Below are 21,342 nucleotides of genomic sequence, written 5' to 3'. Positions count from 1 at the left end.
CTGTTTGTGGTAATGACAATTCGAGCATTCTCCTTCGTAAACAGATATATTTCATTTTAAAACTTTCGTCATGTAGGAGAAACGGGTCACTCCGTCTGTTAAATTGTTTTATGTTACGAACATGTACAGCCTCCATAATCTCTGAATGTTCTATGCCTTCAATGTTTAAAATATCGTAGAGATCATCAACAATATTTTCCATTCTTCCAATGTGTTCTTAATAGATAATTCCGATATTTTTCCACGATTATATTACTTCAGACAGTAAATTTCACTGAAACAAAACTGACCACTAGTTTGCTTTTCGTCACTCGCTGCTATACAGTGCTCATACGAGGGTCCTGCTCTGTATAAGCAATTCAGTGAATAACTATAACAGATGTATACACAGGAGGCTTACACACGGTGGTTTATTAGTAAGATTGCTACTCTAGAAGGGAAGGTCGCATAGCATTTCAACAATGTACTAAATCAAGAAATAAACTTGTTGTTATTGAAGTTTGTAAATATATAACGTTTTACTGGACGAATAACTGGAATTTTACTTTAAAAGTTAAGGTCATCTCCGTACAGGCCATGAAAACCCTTGGAGGGGTGGAACGTAAAGGCTTCCACTATCCGTCACCTCGGCACTTGGTGGGGCAGAGTGGTTAGCTCTACGTCTAGCCACCTTTTCCCCCAGGAATTAACCTGGTACTCATTTTTGATGTAGGCTGAGTGAACCTCAGGGCCATGTGCACCTCCGGAAGTGGAAATCTCGTTTCTGACGGGGAATCGAACCCACGTCCTAACGGGTGAACCAAGCACGCCTTTACCGCCTCGGCCAGGCAGTCCCTAAATTTTACTTTCTTTAGTGGAAATTCTGTCATTTCCATCCAGGAAATTGTAAATCAGAGCACGCTTCAAAGCGGTAAGATGGTAACGCGAAACTTTTAAAGTTTCTTTGAATATGGAAATATAAAACAATGTTTATTAATATGGAGCACAGTATAAATCAAACCCGAATATGTTTTAAAAGTCTGTTTTTCTAGCAATTAGTATATCTTTTTTCAATACTGTACTACGGTCACCGTGTTGTGTAATGTTGCGGGGAGAGCTCCGTAGTCAAATGGAACGTCCCTGCTCCTGTTCCGTGTCAGGTGTGGTCGTCCACTCTCTCGCTTTACTGTGAGGGGTACATAGGCTGCCCGCACTGCAGACCAGCGAGCCTCAACGGGCGCTCTGCTGTAGATGTATGGTGGTTCTGTAATAAATATATCGTATATCTATACAGAGTGTTTCATAACGATACCGAAACGAAATCGGTGATGCTCTTCTTGTTATGTTAAGAACGATGGTGCATTCGGATTGGCGGAGAAAATGAGGTCACTTTGCTACTTACGGATGCGCGATTCAAATTGACGAAGTCGCCGCATTTGCTATGCAAGCCGCCGTGCTTCAGGGAGGGAGGGGAAGCGAGGTGTATGATGGAGACGGAGATAATGCTCAGCACAAGTTTCCTCGTTCAACTCCCACAGAATTGTCCTTGTCTCTTACAGGCAATATCCACAGTTCATTTATTAAACAGTCGTAACTGCACACACAGTACAAGAACATATGTCAGTCAAGCAATGCACCAGGTCGTTTCTCCTCTCGTCTGTTGGTCGCAGTAATGTTTTTCATTATTTAAGGGAACCGGGAAGTGTGAAACGATAGAAAAATGTAACTTCCAATGGATAGTTAAATATCTTAGAAAGTAAAAGAGGTATTTACATGAATGTTCTTTTGATACATTCAGAATCCATTCATCATTATATGAGTAGAATATGAAGCTTGTATGTTTAATATTTTGTGTCAGAAAGAACATTGTAACAATAATATTTTTAAAAATATTGTTAAAACTTCCCTTAACTGAGGTACACTTTTATGAGCAAATACTCAAACCAGATCCCAGAAACTTTGCATGCATAATATATAAACCTTTCGTGAGCTGCTGAAGTAAAATTATTGTCCTATTATTTAAAGAAGTTGAGAAATTAGTATTTTTCAAATCCTAGTTGGAAACTGAAATTTTCTGTAAAATTGTCAGTACTCTTCAAGCTGTCCTCCATGAGCTAATCGAGATATGTGATTAAATTTACTTACACAAACATATCTATATAGTGTTTAAGATACTGACAAGTTTCAAATGTATTCATGCGATAGTTTCTGAGAAAGAGGCACACAAAATTTGAAAGAATATGACTTAGGGAAAATCCAAAAAGAATATTTGACTTGTAGCTGGCATCTAATGATATTCAGCGTGCAGAGTCACGTTTAAACCTAGTTTTATTGCCTCAAATATAACTTAAGCACAATAATTGATACACCAAATTCTTCAGGAAAGATAAAGATTTTAAAGCTCAAAAACAAAAATTGACATTTTTGAGCCTGTCACACTTCTCGGTGCTCGAAGATGCAACGCTGCCATCCCGCAATTGTGTATTCCTTCATTCACAGCATTGTGAATGAAATGAAATACTGAACGAAGTACGCCCAATGGTTTGATTACAGTAGATGTCCAATATGCCTCCTCCTATTTCGATGTACAGTTGAGAACGGTGTAACAGTGACATGTGGTGCGTCGCACATTACCTCTGTATCGCAGTCCGCTAAATGGTTACCGTGTTGTCCTTTGGTCACAGGGGTCCCGGGTTCGAGAATTTTAACCATCATTGGTTAATTCTACTGGCACGGGGACTGAGTGAATGTGTCCTTTTCTTCATCATCATCATCAGCAGCAGCAGCAGCACCACCACCACGACGCGCAGGTCGCCTACGGGAGCCAAATCAAAAGACCTGCACCTGGCGAGCCGAACATGTCCTCCCGGCACTAAAAGCCATACGACGTTTCCCTTCCCTCATATGACGCTCAGAAACAGGCAGGGACTGTCTCTCTGGCACAGCAAATACAGCGACTTTGTCAATTTAAATCGCGGGCCCGGAAGTTACAAAGAAACCGCATTTTCTTGAAAAGAGAACATTTGTCCGCCAATCATATTGCACCATCATTCTTAACACAACACGAAGAACATCGTTGATTTTTTTGTCGGTATTTTTATGATACACCCTGTATATGTTGCCAATACTCTTTTTCCAGCCCTCGTAGATTTCTATCATACGAGACAATTCGTGTTAGGTAATGTTGATGTATCTTGTTGCAGGTAGTCGCACCAATCATGTAAGGGTGCCTCACATCAACAATCTCACCTTCATGTTGCCGTCGTCTCCTCTGCTCTTCGAATTAGCGGAAGTGGACTCCGAGCTTCCCTGTAACCAGGATTACCTGCCCGCAAGGTGTCGTGATCCTCATAATGGTGGATTCTGCCAGTGCACGCATATCATGAACATTCCTTTAGGAAACGCTGTAGAGTTGGTGCTTATTAATCAAGGTAAGTACTTAGTACCCTGTCTTCTAGATCATTAATCGTGCCATTCATTTCTGAATTTTGTGGCCCCATACCCGTCTTATTCTTCATACAGTCGCACCAAACTTACCGATCTCCAGCCTTCATCGATATTATGCATTTATTTAAGATCGTTTCAGTATCCTATTGGTTACAATTACACAACTTGCTTGACTGTACATGTTCTTTCTTTTTACGCCAATACTCCTTCATTCTCTGGCTCGCATTTGCTCGTTCCTCAGCACCCTTCTTGTTCTCCTGGGTTTCTCTACGATCAGATCCGTCACCTCCGCAATTTTCCTTCTGAACACTGTTCTGTTTGTAGTATCTCTCTCCTCAATGCCACATTGTTTAAGATCCCAATGAACTTCTTTCAGCCATGGTATTTGCGTCTTTCTTCTTTCCTCCAAGACGAGGATCTTATTTGCTAGGCGTTCCGGGCCCATTCTTCTCAGGTGTCCATAGAAAGTCAGTCGTCTTTTTCTTATCGGGGTAGAAATGTTCTCGCATTTTTCATACAGCTCTTGATTTGATCTCAAACGGAAGGTAAACTCATTTCCTGTTGCTTTCTTGGGTCCGAGAATTTTCCTCAGAAATTTACGCTCTTTTCTACTTCGGCAATCCCCATTCAGGCAATTGTCTTTTCATTATTATTATTATTATTATTATTATTATTTTGTTTTTACTAGTTACTTTTATGTCACACCGATACAGATAGGTCTTGTGGCGACGATGGGATAGGAAAGGCCTAGGAGTTGGAAGGAAGCGGCCGCGGACTTAATTAAGGTACAGATCCAGAATTTTCCTGGTGTAAAAATGAAAAACCACGGAAAACCATCTTCAGGACTGCCGACACTGGGATTCGAACCCACTATCTCCCGGATGCAAGCTCGAGCCGCATGCCCCTGACCGCACGGCCAACTCGCCCGGTGGGAAGGTAGTGGCAGTGGCTTTAACTGAGGTGCAGCCCCAGCATTTGCTTGGTGTGAAAATGGGAAACCACTGAAAACCAGTTTCAGGACTGCCGACAGCGGGGTTTGAACCCACCACCTACCTTGTAGGATACTGGCCACACTTCAGCTATCGACCTCGGTCAATCTAAGACTGCACATCTCTCATCCCCTTCATCTAGTCGGCCAAGCTGAGTTGCTCTCATGGCAGAGTGCTGGCCGCACGAGCTCAAATACTACCTCGACTCAGTCCGATGGTATTTGCAGCTGCTCAAATACGCCGTCCTCGTGTTGATAGATTTACTGGGAAGTAAAATAACTTCCATGACACAAAATTCCGTCAAGTTGGCGTTTCCAGAAACCTTAAAAGTAGTTCTTCTTCAGCAACAACTACGGTGTCCTGGATCATCTTTTCCCTTCACTGGCTCTGGTCTTCTGCCCATACAACTTCATTCGTTTCCCTCTGAAAAGACCACTTTTGAAGTAAAAGTAATTAGGTTTCTTGCTTTCTCTCTTTCCTTATAGAATTACCTTTTCGTGGTTGATTCTATCTTTCGTTTCATTTTATTTTTATTTTCCACTGCTTTGCGACTTGTGTATGTCACCTATGTGGCAAATTTCGTATCAGTTGTTAACCTGTTCTTTACATAAATGATCTCAAAGAAGATAGAAATTTATGCGACACCTTCGTTAATAAATTATTGCAATCCCTTATACCTATTTAGGTTAACGAATATTTGGCTCATTTTTTTCTTTTGAATCAATCAATCAATCAATCAAATCAATCAATCAATCAATCAAATCAATCAATCAATCGCTACTAGTCCTCATTTAGGTTTGACACTCAAGTAGCAAAGTCCCTATCAGTTGTTCTCCTAGCCTTTTCTGAAACAATTTCAAATTAAAGTTGAAAATTTATCAGATCTCCCATGGCAAATTATTCCAATCCCTAAATCCTTTTCGCACAAACGACTATTAAATTTGTCCTCTTCAGTTCAAATCTTACCCTCATATTATGATATTTCATACCTTAAAAAACTCCACTCATTCTTATTCGTCTACTAATGTCATTCCACATCAGCTGTTCACTGACCAATCGGAATATTCAGCTTAGTCAAACTCTTCGTTTGCAAAGCTTTCGTAACACCTCACCACTGTACTCATTTGTCTCGTTCTGTAATAACAGTGATGCAGCAGCACACTCACGTCCGTATGTCTACTCCACGTGGAGCGAGTGTTGCCATATTTCACGATCATTCAGGAGCTTATAGCGGTGTTCTCAACAACTGCTCTCTGTTGTCCATCATGTCCATACAGATGCCTGATGAACAACCGCATGATCACACCAGAAACAGGTTCTGCTACTCGGCTGACGTTGTCACTTGCTGTTACCAAAGGCCAGCCAGTTGTTAAACAGGATAGTCCACATACAATAGACTGCTTATAAATTTTTCAAATGTTACGTATTTTTAATTATTAAAGATCCACCAAAAGAAATCACCATTCTCATAGATGCTCTGCATTGGGTACTAGTAGTAATTGCAAGTATTATTACCACATTTTCCTTGTTTGGTTTTGTAATAAAATATATTTGTGTTACGAAAACTTGCATTCTTCAGGAATGCTGTATTAAGCATGCATTGCCATTAAAGTAGCAATAAAATGGGCTGTTTCCCTCGCTTTTTTCTTATTCGCCGCAAGGTTGCTGAATGATTTATCTGAGCTGGCAGCGCCCTCTACGAGTAGTTCTAATTTCTCTCAACAGGTAGCGTTTAGGACTCACTTTTGTTTCATAAGGTTTAGCGTAAATATTAGTCTGTTGTCAGGAGCCTCCGTGGCTCAGGCGGCAGTGCGCCGGTTCAAATCCCGGTCACTCCATGTGAGATTTGTGCTGGAAAAAGCGGAGGCGGGACAGGTTTTTCTCCGGGTACTCCGGTTTTCCCTGCCATATTTCATTCCAGCAACACTCTCCAATATCATTTCATTTCATCTGTCATTCATTCATCATTGCCCCAGAGGAGTGCAACAGGCTTCGGCAGCCGGCGCAATTCCTATCCTCGCCGCTAGATGGGGGCTTCATTCATCCCATTCCTGACCCAGTCGAATGACTGGAAACAGGCTGTGGATTTTCATTAGTCTCTTGTCAGCAATGGAAAGTCATAACTTTTGCAATGTGTATAATATTAATATGTGGAAGTGAAAAGACTTGAGAAACAGTGAGAGAAAGCAGAAATATGTTAAATATTTCTAAAGAAACACAATAATCAAATGTCTATAATCAGCCATTTGAGAACTATAACTCTGCGCCAGTTCCAAACAGTTGTCTAGATTTCTGAAGGGTATCGCCGTTCCAGAATTCTATATACGTTGCGAGCTTTCTAGACATAATTATCGCTTTGCTTTCTGTGAATTTTACGTAATAATTATTGTGGAAATACCATGTCTCATTTTATGTCGTAGTATGAAAGTATGGACCCGCACTTCGCTGATTTTTTCTCCCAAGAACCCGCCTGCCAAGCATGCATATAGGCCACCCAATCTACTGTTGTGTACGACACTACAGCTGCTGTTATGTTTCTGTAGGAGGTGGCGAAGAGGGAAGCGATAACGTGTTCCACCTGCACGGCTACAGTTTCCACCTGCTGGGAGTTACCCAGCTAGAACACCCTCCTACAGTAGCTGATGTTCAGAGTCTTGACCGACGAGGAGCGCTCATCACTCGCAACTTCAACAACCCTGTCCTTAAAGACACCGTCCTGGTACCGAAGAACGGTGTGGCCGTGCTCAGGTTTAAGGCTAACAATCCAGGTAAGAAACTCGGTAATTAGTTCTTAAATCATTTATTCAGAAATGTGTGCTGATATTGGTGGTGGTAGTAGTGGTAGTAGTAATACTTAGTCCAGATCTATATTTTTTAAATATCGCGTTCATTTTTATTTCTTATAAAAATCATTTGCCTGACGTTCGGCTCCTTGGTTAAACAGTTAACGTCGAAGTTTTCGATTGAGAGGGTCCCTGGTTCGATTTCAAATAAGGTTGGTCAATTTAGCCACATCTGGTCAATTATTGTGATTCAAGAACTGGGCGTTTGTACAACACGCCATGAACCACTAGAGAAACACAGTATAGTGCACATATTCCTCCATATAGCACTGGCGTCAGGAAGTGCTTCCAGCAATAGGACAAATCCAAATGCGCTACACAGATCGCACCCGCGATCCCCTTATGAGTGCAGTCCCCTGGTGCATCGGTAATATGGCTCTCTCTTATTTGTGGGAGTCAGTTTCTATTCCCGGCGCGTCCAAGAATGTTAATCGTGAAGTGACGACTGGAACGGATTTTAATCAATCCTGTGAGACTAACAGAGGAGGTAGGTCAATCTTCAGCAGCTGCAGATCATTTGATTGGAGTTCAGCCACTCCAAGGCCTATGTTTGCTTCATGCTAAGGTCTTCACACACGACGGAATGTCTGAATTCTATCCAACAGTGACCTTTAAGGTACTGGAAACCAATGACAAGAAGGTTCAAATTTAACTTTTTCAAATAATACAGAGCTGTGGCACCATAGGAGCAGATGACACTCCACTGAGGTCAACACATGTTCTAGTATCCACAAACACTTTATTCAGTTTCTCAGTTGTATGTGGTGCCACTGGAGCTCTCGTGTAGCTTTTTGAGCATTCCCTGATGTCACGTGATATTTTAGGTTAAAGTTCCACCCTAGAATCCATCGGGATTCAAATCTCGTCCGCCTGAGTGTAACCCACGCCTCACTGTTGCACACTACCTTATATTATTTACATAGTAGAGAAAGTTATTTACGTTGGTGTAAAAACACCTTTTAAGAAAATGATCTGTCTCTAATAACGTCCGACTCGCTGGGCTAAATGATCAGCGTACTGGTTCAGAGGGTCCCTGGTTCGATTTCCTACCGGGTAGGGGATTTTAATTGCTTCTGATTAATTCTTCTGCCTCGGGGACGAGTGTATGTGTCCGTCCTAACACTCTCCTCATCATATTCAGGCAACACTCCACACTACCAACCACCACAAAAAACACGCAATAGTAATTACACCCCTCCATACAGGGTTGGCGTCAGGAAGGGCATCCGGCCGTAAAATAGGGTCAAATCCACATGTTGGACGCAGTTCGCACCGATTATCCCACAGCTGGGGGAATAGAGGTAGGAAAGGTGATGATCTTTCTCTAATAACACGAACTGAAGACTGAGAAGGACGAGGAGGGCTGGTATGTGATATTCCCTCCATTAAAGGAACATGGCCCTCAGGGGAAACATTTTCTCTCCCAGTTGGTTCACTGAATAACGGGACCGCAAGTAGTCAAGTCTTCTGTCTTCTACACAAAAACATCTCGAGGCAAACAAATGAACAGCACATTCTCTACTCAGCCGATGCATTCTTCGCATCTCTAAGCTGACTAATTAGCACTTACATATATAAGGTTCCCTCAGTTATCAATGGCATATCTTGCCTTAACACAAATACCAGACCTCATTTCAACCCTCTGGCATATCATGCCTCTTATCTCAAATATCCTGCGTTCATCCCTAAGTCACATACCTGACTTGCCTTCTCGCAAATTAAAAATGAAACTAAACTTTCTCAACGAAAGGCAGGTTCCCACAGTAACTCTCGTGATAGCTGAAATAATATTAATATTGCATGCATAGAAATATCTGACTAACGTTATACTGCTAATTACGTGAATTTAACCAACGCTGATGGCGGGTGGCCTGTGTTCTTAACAATGACTCTCTTCCCCAAATAACTGCAGGAAAACATGGAACAACATGAAATACACACACAAGCAAAAATAAAAACGAACAGACTAAATATTCCTCAGGCGTGACCCTCTATCCCTTCTAACTGAAATAAATATGTACAAGTGGCCTGGGCATAAAGCATGCACACCGCCCGCCTGACAAACATTTAACGTTACGTGTAAACACAAAACTACAGCCATAATAGCTGACATTTAACATTAAAAATAGTAACTAATCTCCCTAACCTGAATGTATTTGCCTACACTAAATGCATGCCATTTAATTTGGATTTATGTGCTAACCAATATCATTTAATTTCATCTGTCATTCATTAATCATTGCCCAGGTGGAGTGCAACAGGCTTCGGCAGCCGGCGCAAATCCTATCCTCGCCGCTAGATGGGGCTTCATTCATTCCATTCCTGATCCGGTCGAATGACTGGAAACAGGCTGTGAATTTTCATTTTCATAATTCCACAATGGATTTCGAGTAATAAATTAGACTTCAATTCACGATAATATTCGAAATTCATTGTGGAATTGATAGACGACACAATTAAACGTGAACATAAATGGGCGAGATCTTTAAGCGTTCCAACGGACTAGGTAGGTGTACAGGATAGTCTGAAACCACGTGAACAGGGTATAGGAATGTTAAAGAGTTATTTTCATCTCGAGCAAGACAATTACAGGATAGATATGTTTGTTTGTCCAACCCTTGTCCCGTTTCCCTACGGGGTCGGGTATGAGGTGAGATGAATTTGTCGTGGCGGTTTTTTTACGACCGGATGCCCTTCCTGACGTCAACCTCATCAGAGGAGTTAATGAGAGATGAAATGAATGACGTGATATATGATAGTAGGGAGAGGGTGAAACCCGGTGCCGGCACATAGCCTACTCCTGTCGAATAGCACCAAGGGGTCTGCTCAAGGCTTAACGTCCCCATCCGACGGACGAATCACCATCAACAGCGTCATATACCCTCACTCCATATGAGCGCTGCGGAGAGGTTTGGAATTTAATCCAGGCTTTTGGCACGCAATCTAGTGATTAGAAATTGTATACCACCACCTCCCCTACCCTGCCGGCCAACATTCTGATGGTGAAAATTTTTTCGACCAACGGGACTCGAACCGGCTAACCTCGGTGTTAGACCGTTTTTAGACTTCAGCGCCTTAACGATCATGGCCACCAGGCGGGCTAATTACAGGATAGATATAATGTCCTAAATTATTATTCGACGTGTTGATAGACCACGATCTGGTCACGCGAATATTTGACTTATAATTTGAAATTAATTAAAGCTCGAGCGCCGTGCGTGAGACTGATGAATCTAACCACTCCCACACACAAATCAGTTTAATTTGAAAGTTGGAGTGCGGGTGGCGTGCTTAGTAACCATGGCAACGACTCGCTTTGAATTCAAACTAGAGAGTTATCCTCTGGAAAATTCCACGCCGTGCCGCTCCCAGCTTGCCTATAACGGAACTTCAGAGTTCGTACCCTGCTTCTTGCATGCGATTAATTAATGCGTTGATAAAATTACCATATTATATATATTGAGGCATTCAGGAAATGGCTTACTTAGTCATGACATTCTCGTTATTCTGAGGCATTCACTAGCATACAGACACACTGTTTTAATCACTCTGTTGTGGTGTCTTACTTTAGCCCCTCTTGTGATGGTTTTTCTCTTACGTAAAACACGTGTCATGCGAATAGCAGCGGCCATCTTCTCGCCCCTGGTGTGGTTCGCTAGTTTTTAGCTGTAAGATTTCTCCGAGGTACTTGAAGCTTTCAACTCTTTCTATCTTACCATGTTCCGATGCTTTTCGACTGCATTCTTGAGAAGATCACCCGGACCTGGCGAACAAGATTAACAGAAACCAACTATAGCCTACTGTGAATGGGAACCAATTCCAAGGGAATCATGGTAGACTGTCTAAATTTTGCCGATGGCATCGCCATTCTGTCAAACGACGTAGAAACCGCTAGGATTTAAATCGAACTGTTACAGGAAATCGCCGAACAAACTGGCCTGCAGATGTTCGAAAAAACAGAAGTAATGACTAACATCAAATATGATCGACCAAACCAAACCCAAACCCCACGGCACTTAACGCCCTTGAAAGGGCTCTGGCCTGCCCAGCGACCGCTGCTCATCCCGAAGGCCTGCAGATTACGAGGGGCGGTGTGGTCAGCAAGACGCACCCTCTGGGCTTTCGAGACCGAGGCCGCCATCTCACCGTCAGATACCTCGTCAATTGTAATCACGTAAGCTGAGTGGACCTTGAACCAGCCCTCAGGTCGAGAGAAAAATCCCTGACCTGGCCGGGAATCAAACTCGGGGCCTCCGGGCGAGAGGCAGGCACGCTACCCCTACACCATGGGTCCGGCTATGCACGACCAAAACTTCGGAGGAGATACGAGGACATCAGGCGAGTAGAAAAATTAAGTACGGTACCCGGATGAGATCATGAAAAATGGACTGAACAAGGAAGCACTTGGGGAACGAATACGCAAACTTGAAATAGCCTGCCAAACGTCACGTGCGATAGACAACAAAAGAAAGAATACTTTTCCGAAAACACTAAGGTATTCTTTCAATTGAACCATTTTATGAAACGAATTGACGGAAACAGGTTGTAAACAGATGGTTCACTTCTTTGGTTCAAACTAAAACTACGACGCCTTGGTTTAGAAACTCCGAAGAAGACATTCAAGTGCTACAGATCAAACCGGAAGACGTCTTTGACAGAGGAACGCAAGCAGACCCACTCAGAAAGAACGAGGGAATTCTGGGGTCAAAACAAACTGAGGTTCATTGTCAAATGTAACGAGACCTAACGTGGTCCTCGATGGTCCTAGCGAGTAAATAAATAAATAATAATAATAATAATAATAATAATAATAATAATAATAATAATAATAATAATAATGTAAATAAGTATACTAACACAAACACTTAGTCCCCGAACCATATAGATTACGTACCCATGCAAAATTAAAATTCTCTGCCCTAGCGGGGATCGAACCCGGTGCTCTCTGACCATTCAGCCAAGGAACTGGTCTTTTAAAGAATATATTTAACCTGTTAAAATGCAAGTTTCACATTGTATGATTACATCTGGACAGTTAGTGATTTTTTGCTGTTGCAGGTTTGTGGCTGTTGCACGATCAGCGGCTGATGCACTGGTCGGCAGGTCTGGCGGCACTGCTCCACGTCGGTAAGTGGTCCGACACACCGCCTGTACCCAGCGACTTCCCGCGGTGTGGTAGCTGGGTGGGTCCGCAGTTCTTCCTCATCTGATGAGAAACCTCCCACCTCCACCGTGTACTTGGTGTCTAAATGTTCTCAATGTCATGACTTCAGCGAGGCTGTCTCAAGGATCTGTTTCAGATAAAAGTGAAGGGACAGTTACTGTGTAAGAAATGAAGACATTTCCAGGCGTTGAGTCAGCAACAGTGAAATGTTGTACACAGCCCATCCAGTTTATACCGAGTCAGTATTGAGCACAAATTCTGCCTCTGTGATTGTTACTTACTTTATAATTGTTAATGTTTGTTTTTCGTCGCACCGCTCGGCGACGATCGGATAGGAAAGAGCTAAGAGTGGGAAGACAGCGACCGCGACCTTAAGGTACAACTCTAGCATTTTCCTGGTATGAAAATGGAAAATCACGGAAAAAAATCTTCAGCGCTGCTGAGTGACTTCCTTTATTTGGGTTCGGTAATGGAATCAGTATACTATTGTTCACCCACTTATGCTTGCATCATTTTTACCGACCATGGGGCTATTAATTTCTTATATTCATTTCGAGTTTTGTTGTTTTTATCCTTTTTACAAGAGCTAGGATATTTCTTTGAATAAAACATAGTTATATTATCTATAATGCCATTATACTGTGAATACCCATATTGCTTTCATAACTTCACAACAGTTAACAGCTTTCCAATCAATTTATTTTGAATATTTTAAATTTCTCCCCGTTATTAATGTAAGAATTCCATATTTATCCTAACACAATAAATATTCAAAATGTTTTTTAAATACCCTAATAGGCTGTTAAATACCTTTACAGTATAAAAGCAAAGTGTAATTTCTTCAAGCAAGAGTATTTTGAGTCTATGTGTGCGTATTGATTCCAGCCGATAAAATCGCTTTTCAGAAATAACTTAATATATTGTATTAAGATACGAGGAGTGATATCAGAAATTTTAAACTGAAAATTGCGGGCATAAATGGACAGACTGAGGTCGTATTCATTGAGTTAAAATACATTTCAAAATGGAGTCCCCCAAATTCTATTCAGAATAAGAACTAATTTGTATTGGAAGTCGTACTTGAGGAGAGAAGAACAACTCCCAGAAATTCTAAAGATGCTAGTTACCTCTTCTAATTGTATTCTCATAGTAGAAAAACTAATTTATATGCGAATACTTCTACAGGAAGTCAGTCTTACCGCGAGAACTCTTGGTTTTGCTTGTGTTTTAATACAGAATTTTTCGAAAAATAATTTGTCTCCTGTGTAGTTTGTTTCTCCTTGGAAGAATATTTATTTTCAGAGTCCAAAAATTTTAAATAAAAGGATCAGAAATATGACTGGATTGGGAATAAAACACATTTGACTAGTGCTGGTACATGCATAACTGGAAAAGTCATCTGAAAAGGGACATTTCCATCAGTTCAAGTAATTCTCATCGTTCCTGGCGAGTAGAAGACGCCAAATTTAACCTGAACCTGTGTGGAAATATTACGGTGTTATTAATTTAATTCGTGCTCTAACACGAGATTTTTGTATTATTATGTGAACGGTAAGTGTATGTAAGTGTATTGGAGAGAATTGGGCATAGCTTGCTCAGTGAAGCTGGGATCAGGTTAAACCCTAGTCGCTTCACATGCGAGTGTATAGAGCCTACGTTGACAATGAATGTTCCAAATCTTCAGAACTGAAGGTAGCCAGTGTACTACCAGTTTTTCTCCGAATTAAAGTATTTATGTTTTTAATAAAGAAACTGAAGTTGTTTCTATCTCGTAGCTACTCATGTGTTGAATTAGGTTAAGATTGCTTCTTCGGTGATATCTTTCTTACCTGCCTTAAATGAAAATGTGTACCAGATTTTAAACCTGTGTGATGTGATTGCTGAAGATGTCGTGTTCAGCTCCTAATCACTGTTGAAGAAGGGTCAATGTTTAGGACATTTCTGACGTATCGTCCCTGTGCCTCGAAATACCGTCTGTGACAGTGTTGACCAGAGCACGTGTATCACTTAGAACGAAACTTCGTTCATGCAATACTTCAAAGCCGAAATATATTGCATAGCGGTTTTTCCAAGTGCGATGACGATATTTTCATCTGTTACGAATACAAACTTGGATAATTATTCCACGAAGTTTCCTAGACTACTGTCTTGGTGCAGATATTTATTACTTTAACAGATCAGGTTCAAATCGCATTTGACGAATGTGCCTGGTTCCCTTCACGAGCAGCAGTGTATTGTAGGAAGCTACGTATGTTACAAACGGCACAGCGCTCAAAACTGCTGCTATCTATATCATGCAAAGTTTTCGACAGAATCGTTTTGTGGACAGCAATACTTCTAACAAATTGTCTGGTGGGTATTAGTCCGTTCGGATTGTAACCCATACTGCCTGGGGAGACTACAACCCGCTCTGCAGCACTATAACACAGAACGGTGTCCTTGCACTGGAATGGCCAGGTGTTAAGCTGGCAACTTGTCCGTCCACACCGTTATGGGGCTATGCATACCTTCCAGGCGTTCTAAATGGTGAAGTTCAGTCCCCACCAGGTGGTAACCTATTAACACTTAAATATTGTAAATCCGCTTCGTATGTCATAGAATTCTTTCTTATGACTTAAGGGGAAGCTGAAGATTACAGAATGTCATAATGTCCTCCTAGATACAGGTGTGCCTATGTTTTTTTGACTGAACAAGAAACTATTGATCTTAAATGAGAAGAAGGTCCCTTGACTGAGGCCCACTTACTGCTAGCAAACTCTAGTACGCATGCTCCATTTGGTGTACTCCGCTCGTTCAAATATTCAACCCACCCACCCCTACCCCACTTGGCTACATCTCGAGCTATTTTTCATCCAGGCCATTAGTCAATGAAGAAATAGAGAAATAGTTGGTTATGTAAATATTTGTTACATAATATATCTAATTACACGTACATCACTGGGTCTTTTCAAGCCTTTACGTAGCCATCTGACGCTCGAATGATCATCAGCAGCGTCATATTAACACTGCAGAGGTCTGAAATTGAATCCAGCTTTTAGCACGCAATCTAGTGATCTACCCTGTCCGCGAACATTTTGTAGGTGAACAGTTTTTTCACCAACGAGACTCAAACCAGCTAATCAGTGTTCGGCCATATAGACTCGGCGCCTTAACGGTCATAGCCACCAGGTGGGCTACTTAAAAGGTTATCCACTTCGATATGTTACATATTCTTTGAGACCATTCCGACTTGATATGGCTTACGCATTATTTAAATTAGCGTTTATGCTTTAAGGTTCTCTTCAAAACTCGTGTAATATGATCCTGTCGAGTCCACGAGGTCTTTAGAAGACTGATAGTCTTTTAGCAGTGTTATTATTCGCGCAATATCCCCGTTAAGGTGCTGCAAGGCCCTTTTCCCCTACACAGTTTTGAAAGCTGCATTGTTGCCACTTTTCTTTATATATTTGTGTGATCATGTCGTTATCCACTAATTCAAATATCCACATTTGACTGCACGCAACAGTTGTTTTGCGAAAATCACATCAAGGTCCTCAAAGACACTGAAATATTGCAACGCTCACTCCACATGGAGTAGACATGCTCCTGCATTACTAAGAATGAAACGAATGCCCGCGGTCCACTACTCCGCTAACATTGTCACTTGCTGTCACCGAAAGCGTATCAGAAGTTAACGAGAATAGTGCGCCAGTAGTACTAGCCCTATCTGTGTTTCAACCCGAATTAAAGCCCCACTACTGGGCTGGCTATCCCTTGTCTGCCTAACCTCAGGGAAGGTGGACACTACTCTAATCACCAATGAAGTCAAATAGTTGTTCTCTAGTCTGAAGATAGCCACTATACTCTCCCAATGCCAATTGTTATTCAGCAAAGGAAAGAAAGATTCAACGAAGAAGCATTTTTGAGATTTAGACACATGAACAGTTACCTTCTAGATAGAAATGTTTCACGCTTACCATGCAGAGGTGTGCAATCACGTTTACAAGGAGTTTGCATTTCATGTCAAGTGAATTCATTATTTTGTAACGTGACAGTGACAAGAATAATAGAGGATGCAGCATTGTAAGCAGCTCACTGTATAGCAAACTGCTAATTTTAAAGAGATTTTTAAAAATAGAATTAAACTTTAAATAATTATTCTAGTAATATATCCGTTATGTCACGTTCTAGAGTATATTTCACTGGGAGATTTCTAAATTGATCATTTTCTGTAAGAGTTTTTCACAAAATTCTAATTTACCTGACAACTGTCCGTCCTAATGGAAAAATTATATATCAGCTGAAATATTCTTATTTTTCTTTTTAACCGTTTGGATAAATGACTCACGTATGAGTACAAGTTGGTAGTTTTGAAACGATGGTATTTAGAAGTGGTCAAATATACCTGCGGCGTGTCGGTAGATTTACAGGCACGTAAATGAACACGTGTGGGACACTCCAGTGTCTGAGAAAAACCATAAGTTATTAGCGGGACGTAAAACCAATAATAATATGTTAGTAGTATTGTTCACCTCGGTATTGTGATTGTTAGTGTTATTAGCTGCAGTCCTCAGGGGCCCAGGTTCGATTCCTGATACTGCCAGATACGTAAGATTGGGAGTAGGACTCTTATGTGGTTAAGCAGCCTCCACTGGGGGTGTGTGCACCACGGAGGGACGGGAACACGCTAGCGTCATTACTCTTCGTACCTCCAGTAGCTAATAGCGATTTTCCCGATAGGGATTATATTTTTAGCGGCGAGGATACAAAAATATAGAACTAAATCCTACGCACAAAATCACTGAATTCGCGAACATGTATTGCTTTAGGTTGCACATCTTCCCGCATAAAGCATTCCACGACTACATTCCATTACTACAAATACCACGGACGTGTGGTGTGTCAGAGCTGTGATGAATAGAAGGATTAAGGAATATAAGAAATCTTAAGATATTACTGAAGATGTTTAAGGACTTCTCTCTACCAAATTTGGGAGTAACAATGGCAATTTTTTTTTTTTTGATATCAAGTATTGCGTTATGCGACAAGCTTAGTACAGTTTCAGCGCTTTTTATATTTATTAATTTATTTATTTATTCAGATTCTAACAGATGTTATCATGGATCATCTTCACTCAAATGTAAAAGAAATTACAAAACGAAACAAAAACCTTCTGAAATTACAAAGGTGGGGCATAGTCGATATCATGGTCCAACTATTTGAATTAAAATAGACTTATTCTAAACATATCTACAGAAAATATGCAGTTCTAGTTACTGCATTCTACGAAATATTAGGTGACCATAGAAGTCTTGGTCGTTTAGGACATACTTGACAGGGACCTGTGTTGAGAGTAAGGTGCAAGTGACCCCGAAAAATCCCACCACCATGAGGAAGATGATTTCCCTACAAGGAGGGTCGAGGGTGAACCAGGATATCTAGACACGAATCACTTACATTTAAACATTTTTAAACGATTTTTTGGACGTCGCACAGACACAGTTAGGTCTTGTGACGACGATGGGATAGGAAAGGGCTAGAAGTGGGAAGAAAGTGACCATGGTCTTAAACTTGAGGCACAGTTAAACAAATTTTAATGACAACAGACTCCTCCGGAAATCGATCTGCCTACAGGACGCGAGCGCCCTAACGAACTACGATGCAACTAACATGTTCTGAATTGTTTTCGATTAGAGGCCGCGGGCTTAGGGAGTGATAAATCAGAATACAAACTAATTTGGCTCGTATGTAGTGTAATGTAGCGAGAGGAACATAATTCCAAGTGGTTATAATAGGCTGGCCCCTAATGTTTATGCAAACCTCGTAGCAGCACTGTTCTGCAGTATAGTCTACTTGTTACTCGCTTGAGTAAGTTTACATTCTAACCTATTAATGTACACCCGGGCTCTAATAATAATAATAATAATAATAATAATAATAATATAATGAAAACTAGTGTTAACAAGGTTGAAAATTCAGAATTCACTTTCAGAAACTCGTATAAAACAAAATAAGAATTTATTACTCGAGGTAGAGAGAAGTAAATTACATACCTACGATAAATATTGCTTGTTTACCTTTTTTCTTTAGCTGAATGGTCAGCGTAGTGACTTTCAGTTCAGAGGGATCCAGATTCCTTTCCCGGCGGGGCCGAGGATTCTAACTGCGTATAGTTAGTTCTTCTGTCTCGGGGACTGGGCGTTTCGTTCGTATTAATACAAATCTCTTCAACAAAACATCCAACGTACATCCCTCCAGAGGGCATCCTGCCATAGAACTGGGCTAAATCCGCGGATACTGCAGATCCTAAGAAACTGAGAAAACTCTAGGAAAAGGAAGATAACTTGTTTACGGTTCTTTGCCTGAATCTTCATCTGGCGAAGAAGAAAATATTACGAAAGAGCTCTTTAGACGTGAAATTTACAAACATAAAATAGTTCCTAGGGTTGGTAGAGAGAAGGCCTTAAAAGAAGTTTGTCAATACTTAAACATTTATGAGAAATGCAGATCAGTACTTCGGAAGAACTGATATATATATTTTATAGAACTTATTGATAAAAGAACGCTTATTTTTCTCCTCAGGTGTGAATGTATTCGGTTGTAATTAAAAAAATATGGTGAGGAAAATCTTATAAATACCCTATATTTGCACAAAAATTACAAAAAGTTTTCTAATTTTTGTACAAAGAGGGTGAAAGGTGATTTGTCAAACTTAACATCAGATTGAACTGAGCTTTAAATTTGATGGTGCTGTTCTTCCTGAAGTGTACTGTAATTAGTAGTGTTTAAGCTGTGAAAACAATAATCTGAAAATATTAATTATATTGTATTTTCCTAGAGGTTTAAAAACATAACCTCCAAAAATTGAGTTGTTTTATGATTTATAAATGTATTATAATTCAATGTTTAAACACGGTTATATTTATGTCTATCATGTTTGTAAAATGGCTGAAAACATACATTAAACTGAATATATGTTGATGTATATAAATATCAAATGTATGAAAAATTTCTTGTTCCCTTCACCTAATCATCGTCGATTCTGCTCTTCTGACAAGAAGTGGACGGATAAAAGTTATCAGAAGAGATTTTTTCGTTGTTAATACCCGGAGGTTTACCTAGACTTCCCCAATAAGATGGTGTATTTTTATGTTCTTAGAGTCTGTCACAAAATGCCCTAAAGGATTTTTGTCACTTTTCTAACATAAATTAGCCTTATTAACAACACGAAATACTGTTGCATGTTCTACAAGAGATCGGCCTTGGTAGCAGGGATTTCCGTGTCACTCAATTTCACTGGCCACACTTTGTGTTGAAGGCACACTATCTGAAGAAATCTAGATCCGGTGATGAAGTCCGTCACGTTTCCATATGAGAACGTTATTTCACGCAATACGCGCTGATATACTATCAAGCTTACACTCATAGTTTATTTATGGCATGTCTGTAACAGAGTTTCACTCCAATTACAACAGACATTACAAAATATACTATTATGATATATAATGAAAAACAGAAAGAAGATCAATTAACAACAGATTTTGAAAAATTATAACGAAAATTTAGAAAAATGACAAAAAACATTAGGTTTAAAAGTTATTTACTGGGACGTCTTACAGATCGCAGCAGAGGAGAATCGGTCTCTAGATTCTGCTAGTCTCTCGGGATCTGTGACGTCAGTCTCGAGAGTCTCGAGCAAGAGCTTTGGCCAACACTACTAAACAGGACCACATGGGGAAAACTTACCCTTCCAAACCATGGCTTTCCAAACTTCATCGGTCACCAGATCTAATTTTGAATGAGATCCTTCACGTAGTGATCGTACAGAAATTTTGGATTCGCCGCACTGTTGCCTCTACAGTACGATGCTTCTCGATACTTCGCTTCGTCTGAATTGGAACATCTAGCGACGTCCCCAGACAGAGCTACGCAAGTGTTACGAAGACATAGCAACTGAGTACTTTGTTCTGCGATAACATTTTTAAAGACTGATGATTTCAGAATGTCACTTTTTGTTCACTGTAACTTCTTATTACCAGCAGGTGAAAAAATTGTGATCCAATTATATTTATGTATTTGTTTAGCGTAGCAATTGTAAATTGCTTTCTACTTTCAGCTCATATTTTCGTATACACTGACTTAGCGGATGTCATGGGATTGTGTTGTTTGAGTCATCAGTCCATAGACTGGTTTGATGCAGCTTTCCATGCCAACCTAGTCACCTAATAGCGTGTGGGGCGTCCTCTGGCAGAGAGACGCCGTGGAAGCCAGTCGACAAGTCCCTGGTAGTCCTCTGGACGCAGCTGACACCAAATCATTTGCAGACCGGCCGCCAATGCTGGTCTGTTCGTGGGTGCAGGATCAATGGCACGGAGCCTGCGTTCCAGGACATCCCAGATATGCTCGATAGGGTTCATATCGGGGCTCCTGGGTGGCCATGGCAGTCGTTGGACCTCCGCTGCATGTTCCTGGAACCATTCACGGGCGATGTGGCGGCGCGTTTTCATCTTGAAACACCGCAGAACCGTCTGGGCGCTGGAATGCCAAAAATGGGTGGAGATGGTCTCCGAGCAGCTCAACATACCGCATACCATTCAAAATCTCTTCCAGAACAACTAGGAGGCCCATTCCATACCAGGAAAATACACCCCAGACCATAACAGAGACACCAGCGCCCTGGACCACACCTTCGAGGCAGGCGGGATCCATCGCTTCATGTGGTCTGCGCCATACACGGTGCCTTCCATCGGCATGGTGCAGTTGAAATCGTGATTCGTCCGACCATATCACGTTACGCCATTGTTCCAGTGTCCATCCCTGGTGACTGGCGACAAATGCGCGTCGTTGTGCCCGATGGCGTTGGGTTAACAGTGGCACCCGTGTGCGGCGCCGGCTCCCATAACCCATAGAACCCATGTTCCTACGGATTGTCCACTGGGAG

General features: G+C 41.1%; 1 protein-coding gene across 1 annotated transcript in view; it reads left to right on the top strand.

Moving 5' to 3' along the window:
- LOC136878735 (uncharacterized) overlaps window positions 1–19,386 on the top strand; it is a 177,385-nt gene extending 157,999 nt beyond the window's left edge. Inside the window, exons 9-11 of the mRNA XM_067152191.2 lie at window positions 3,183–3,410; window positions 6,959–7,183; window positions 12,317–19,386. Coding sequence (XP_067008292.2) covers window positions 3,183–3,410; window positions 6,959–7,183; window positions 12,317–12,468 — 605 coding nt within the window. The 3' untranslated portion in view covers window positions 12,469–19,386. The remainder of the gene's footprint in view (window positions 1–3,182; window positions 3,411–6,958; window positions 7,184–12,316) is intronic.
- Window positions 19,387–21,342: the final 1,956 nt, after the last annotated feature.

The sequence above is a fragment of the Anabrus simplex genome, chromosome 8 (genome assembly GCF_040414725.1).
Source record: "Anabrus simplex isolate iqAnaSimp1 chromosome 8, ASM4041472v1, whole genome shotgun sequence".
Lineage (NCBI taxonomy): Eukaryota > Metazoa > Arthropoda > Insecta > Orthoptera > Tettigoniidae > Anabrus > Anabrus simplex.
This window is presented reverse-complemented; position numbering and strand designations above follow the sequence as displayed.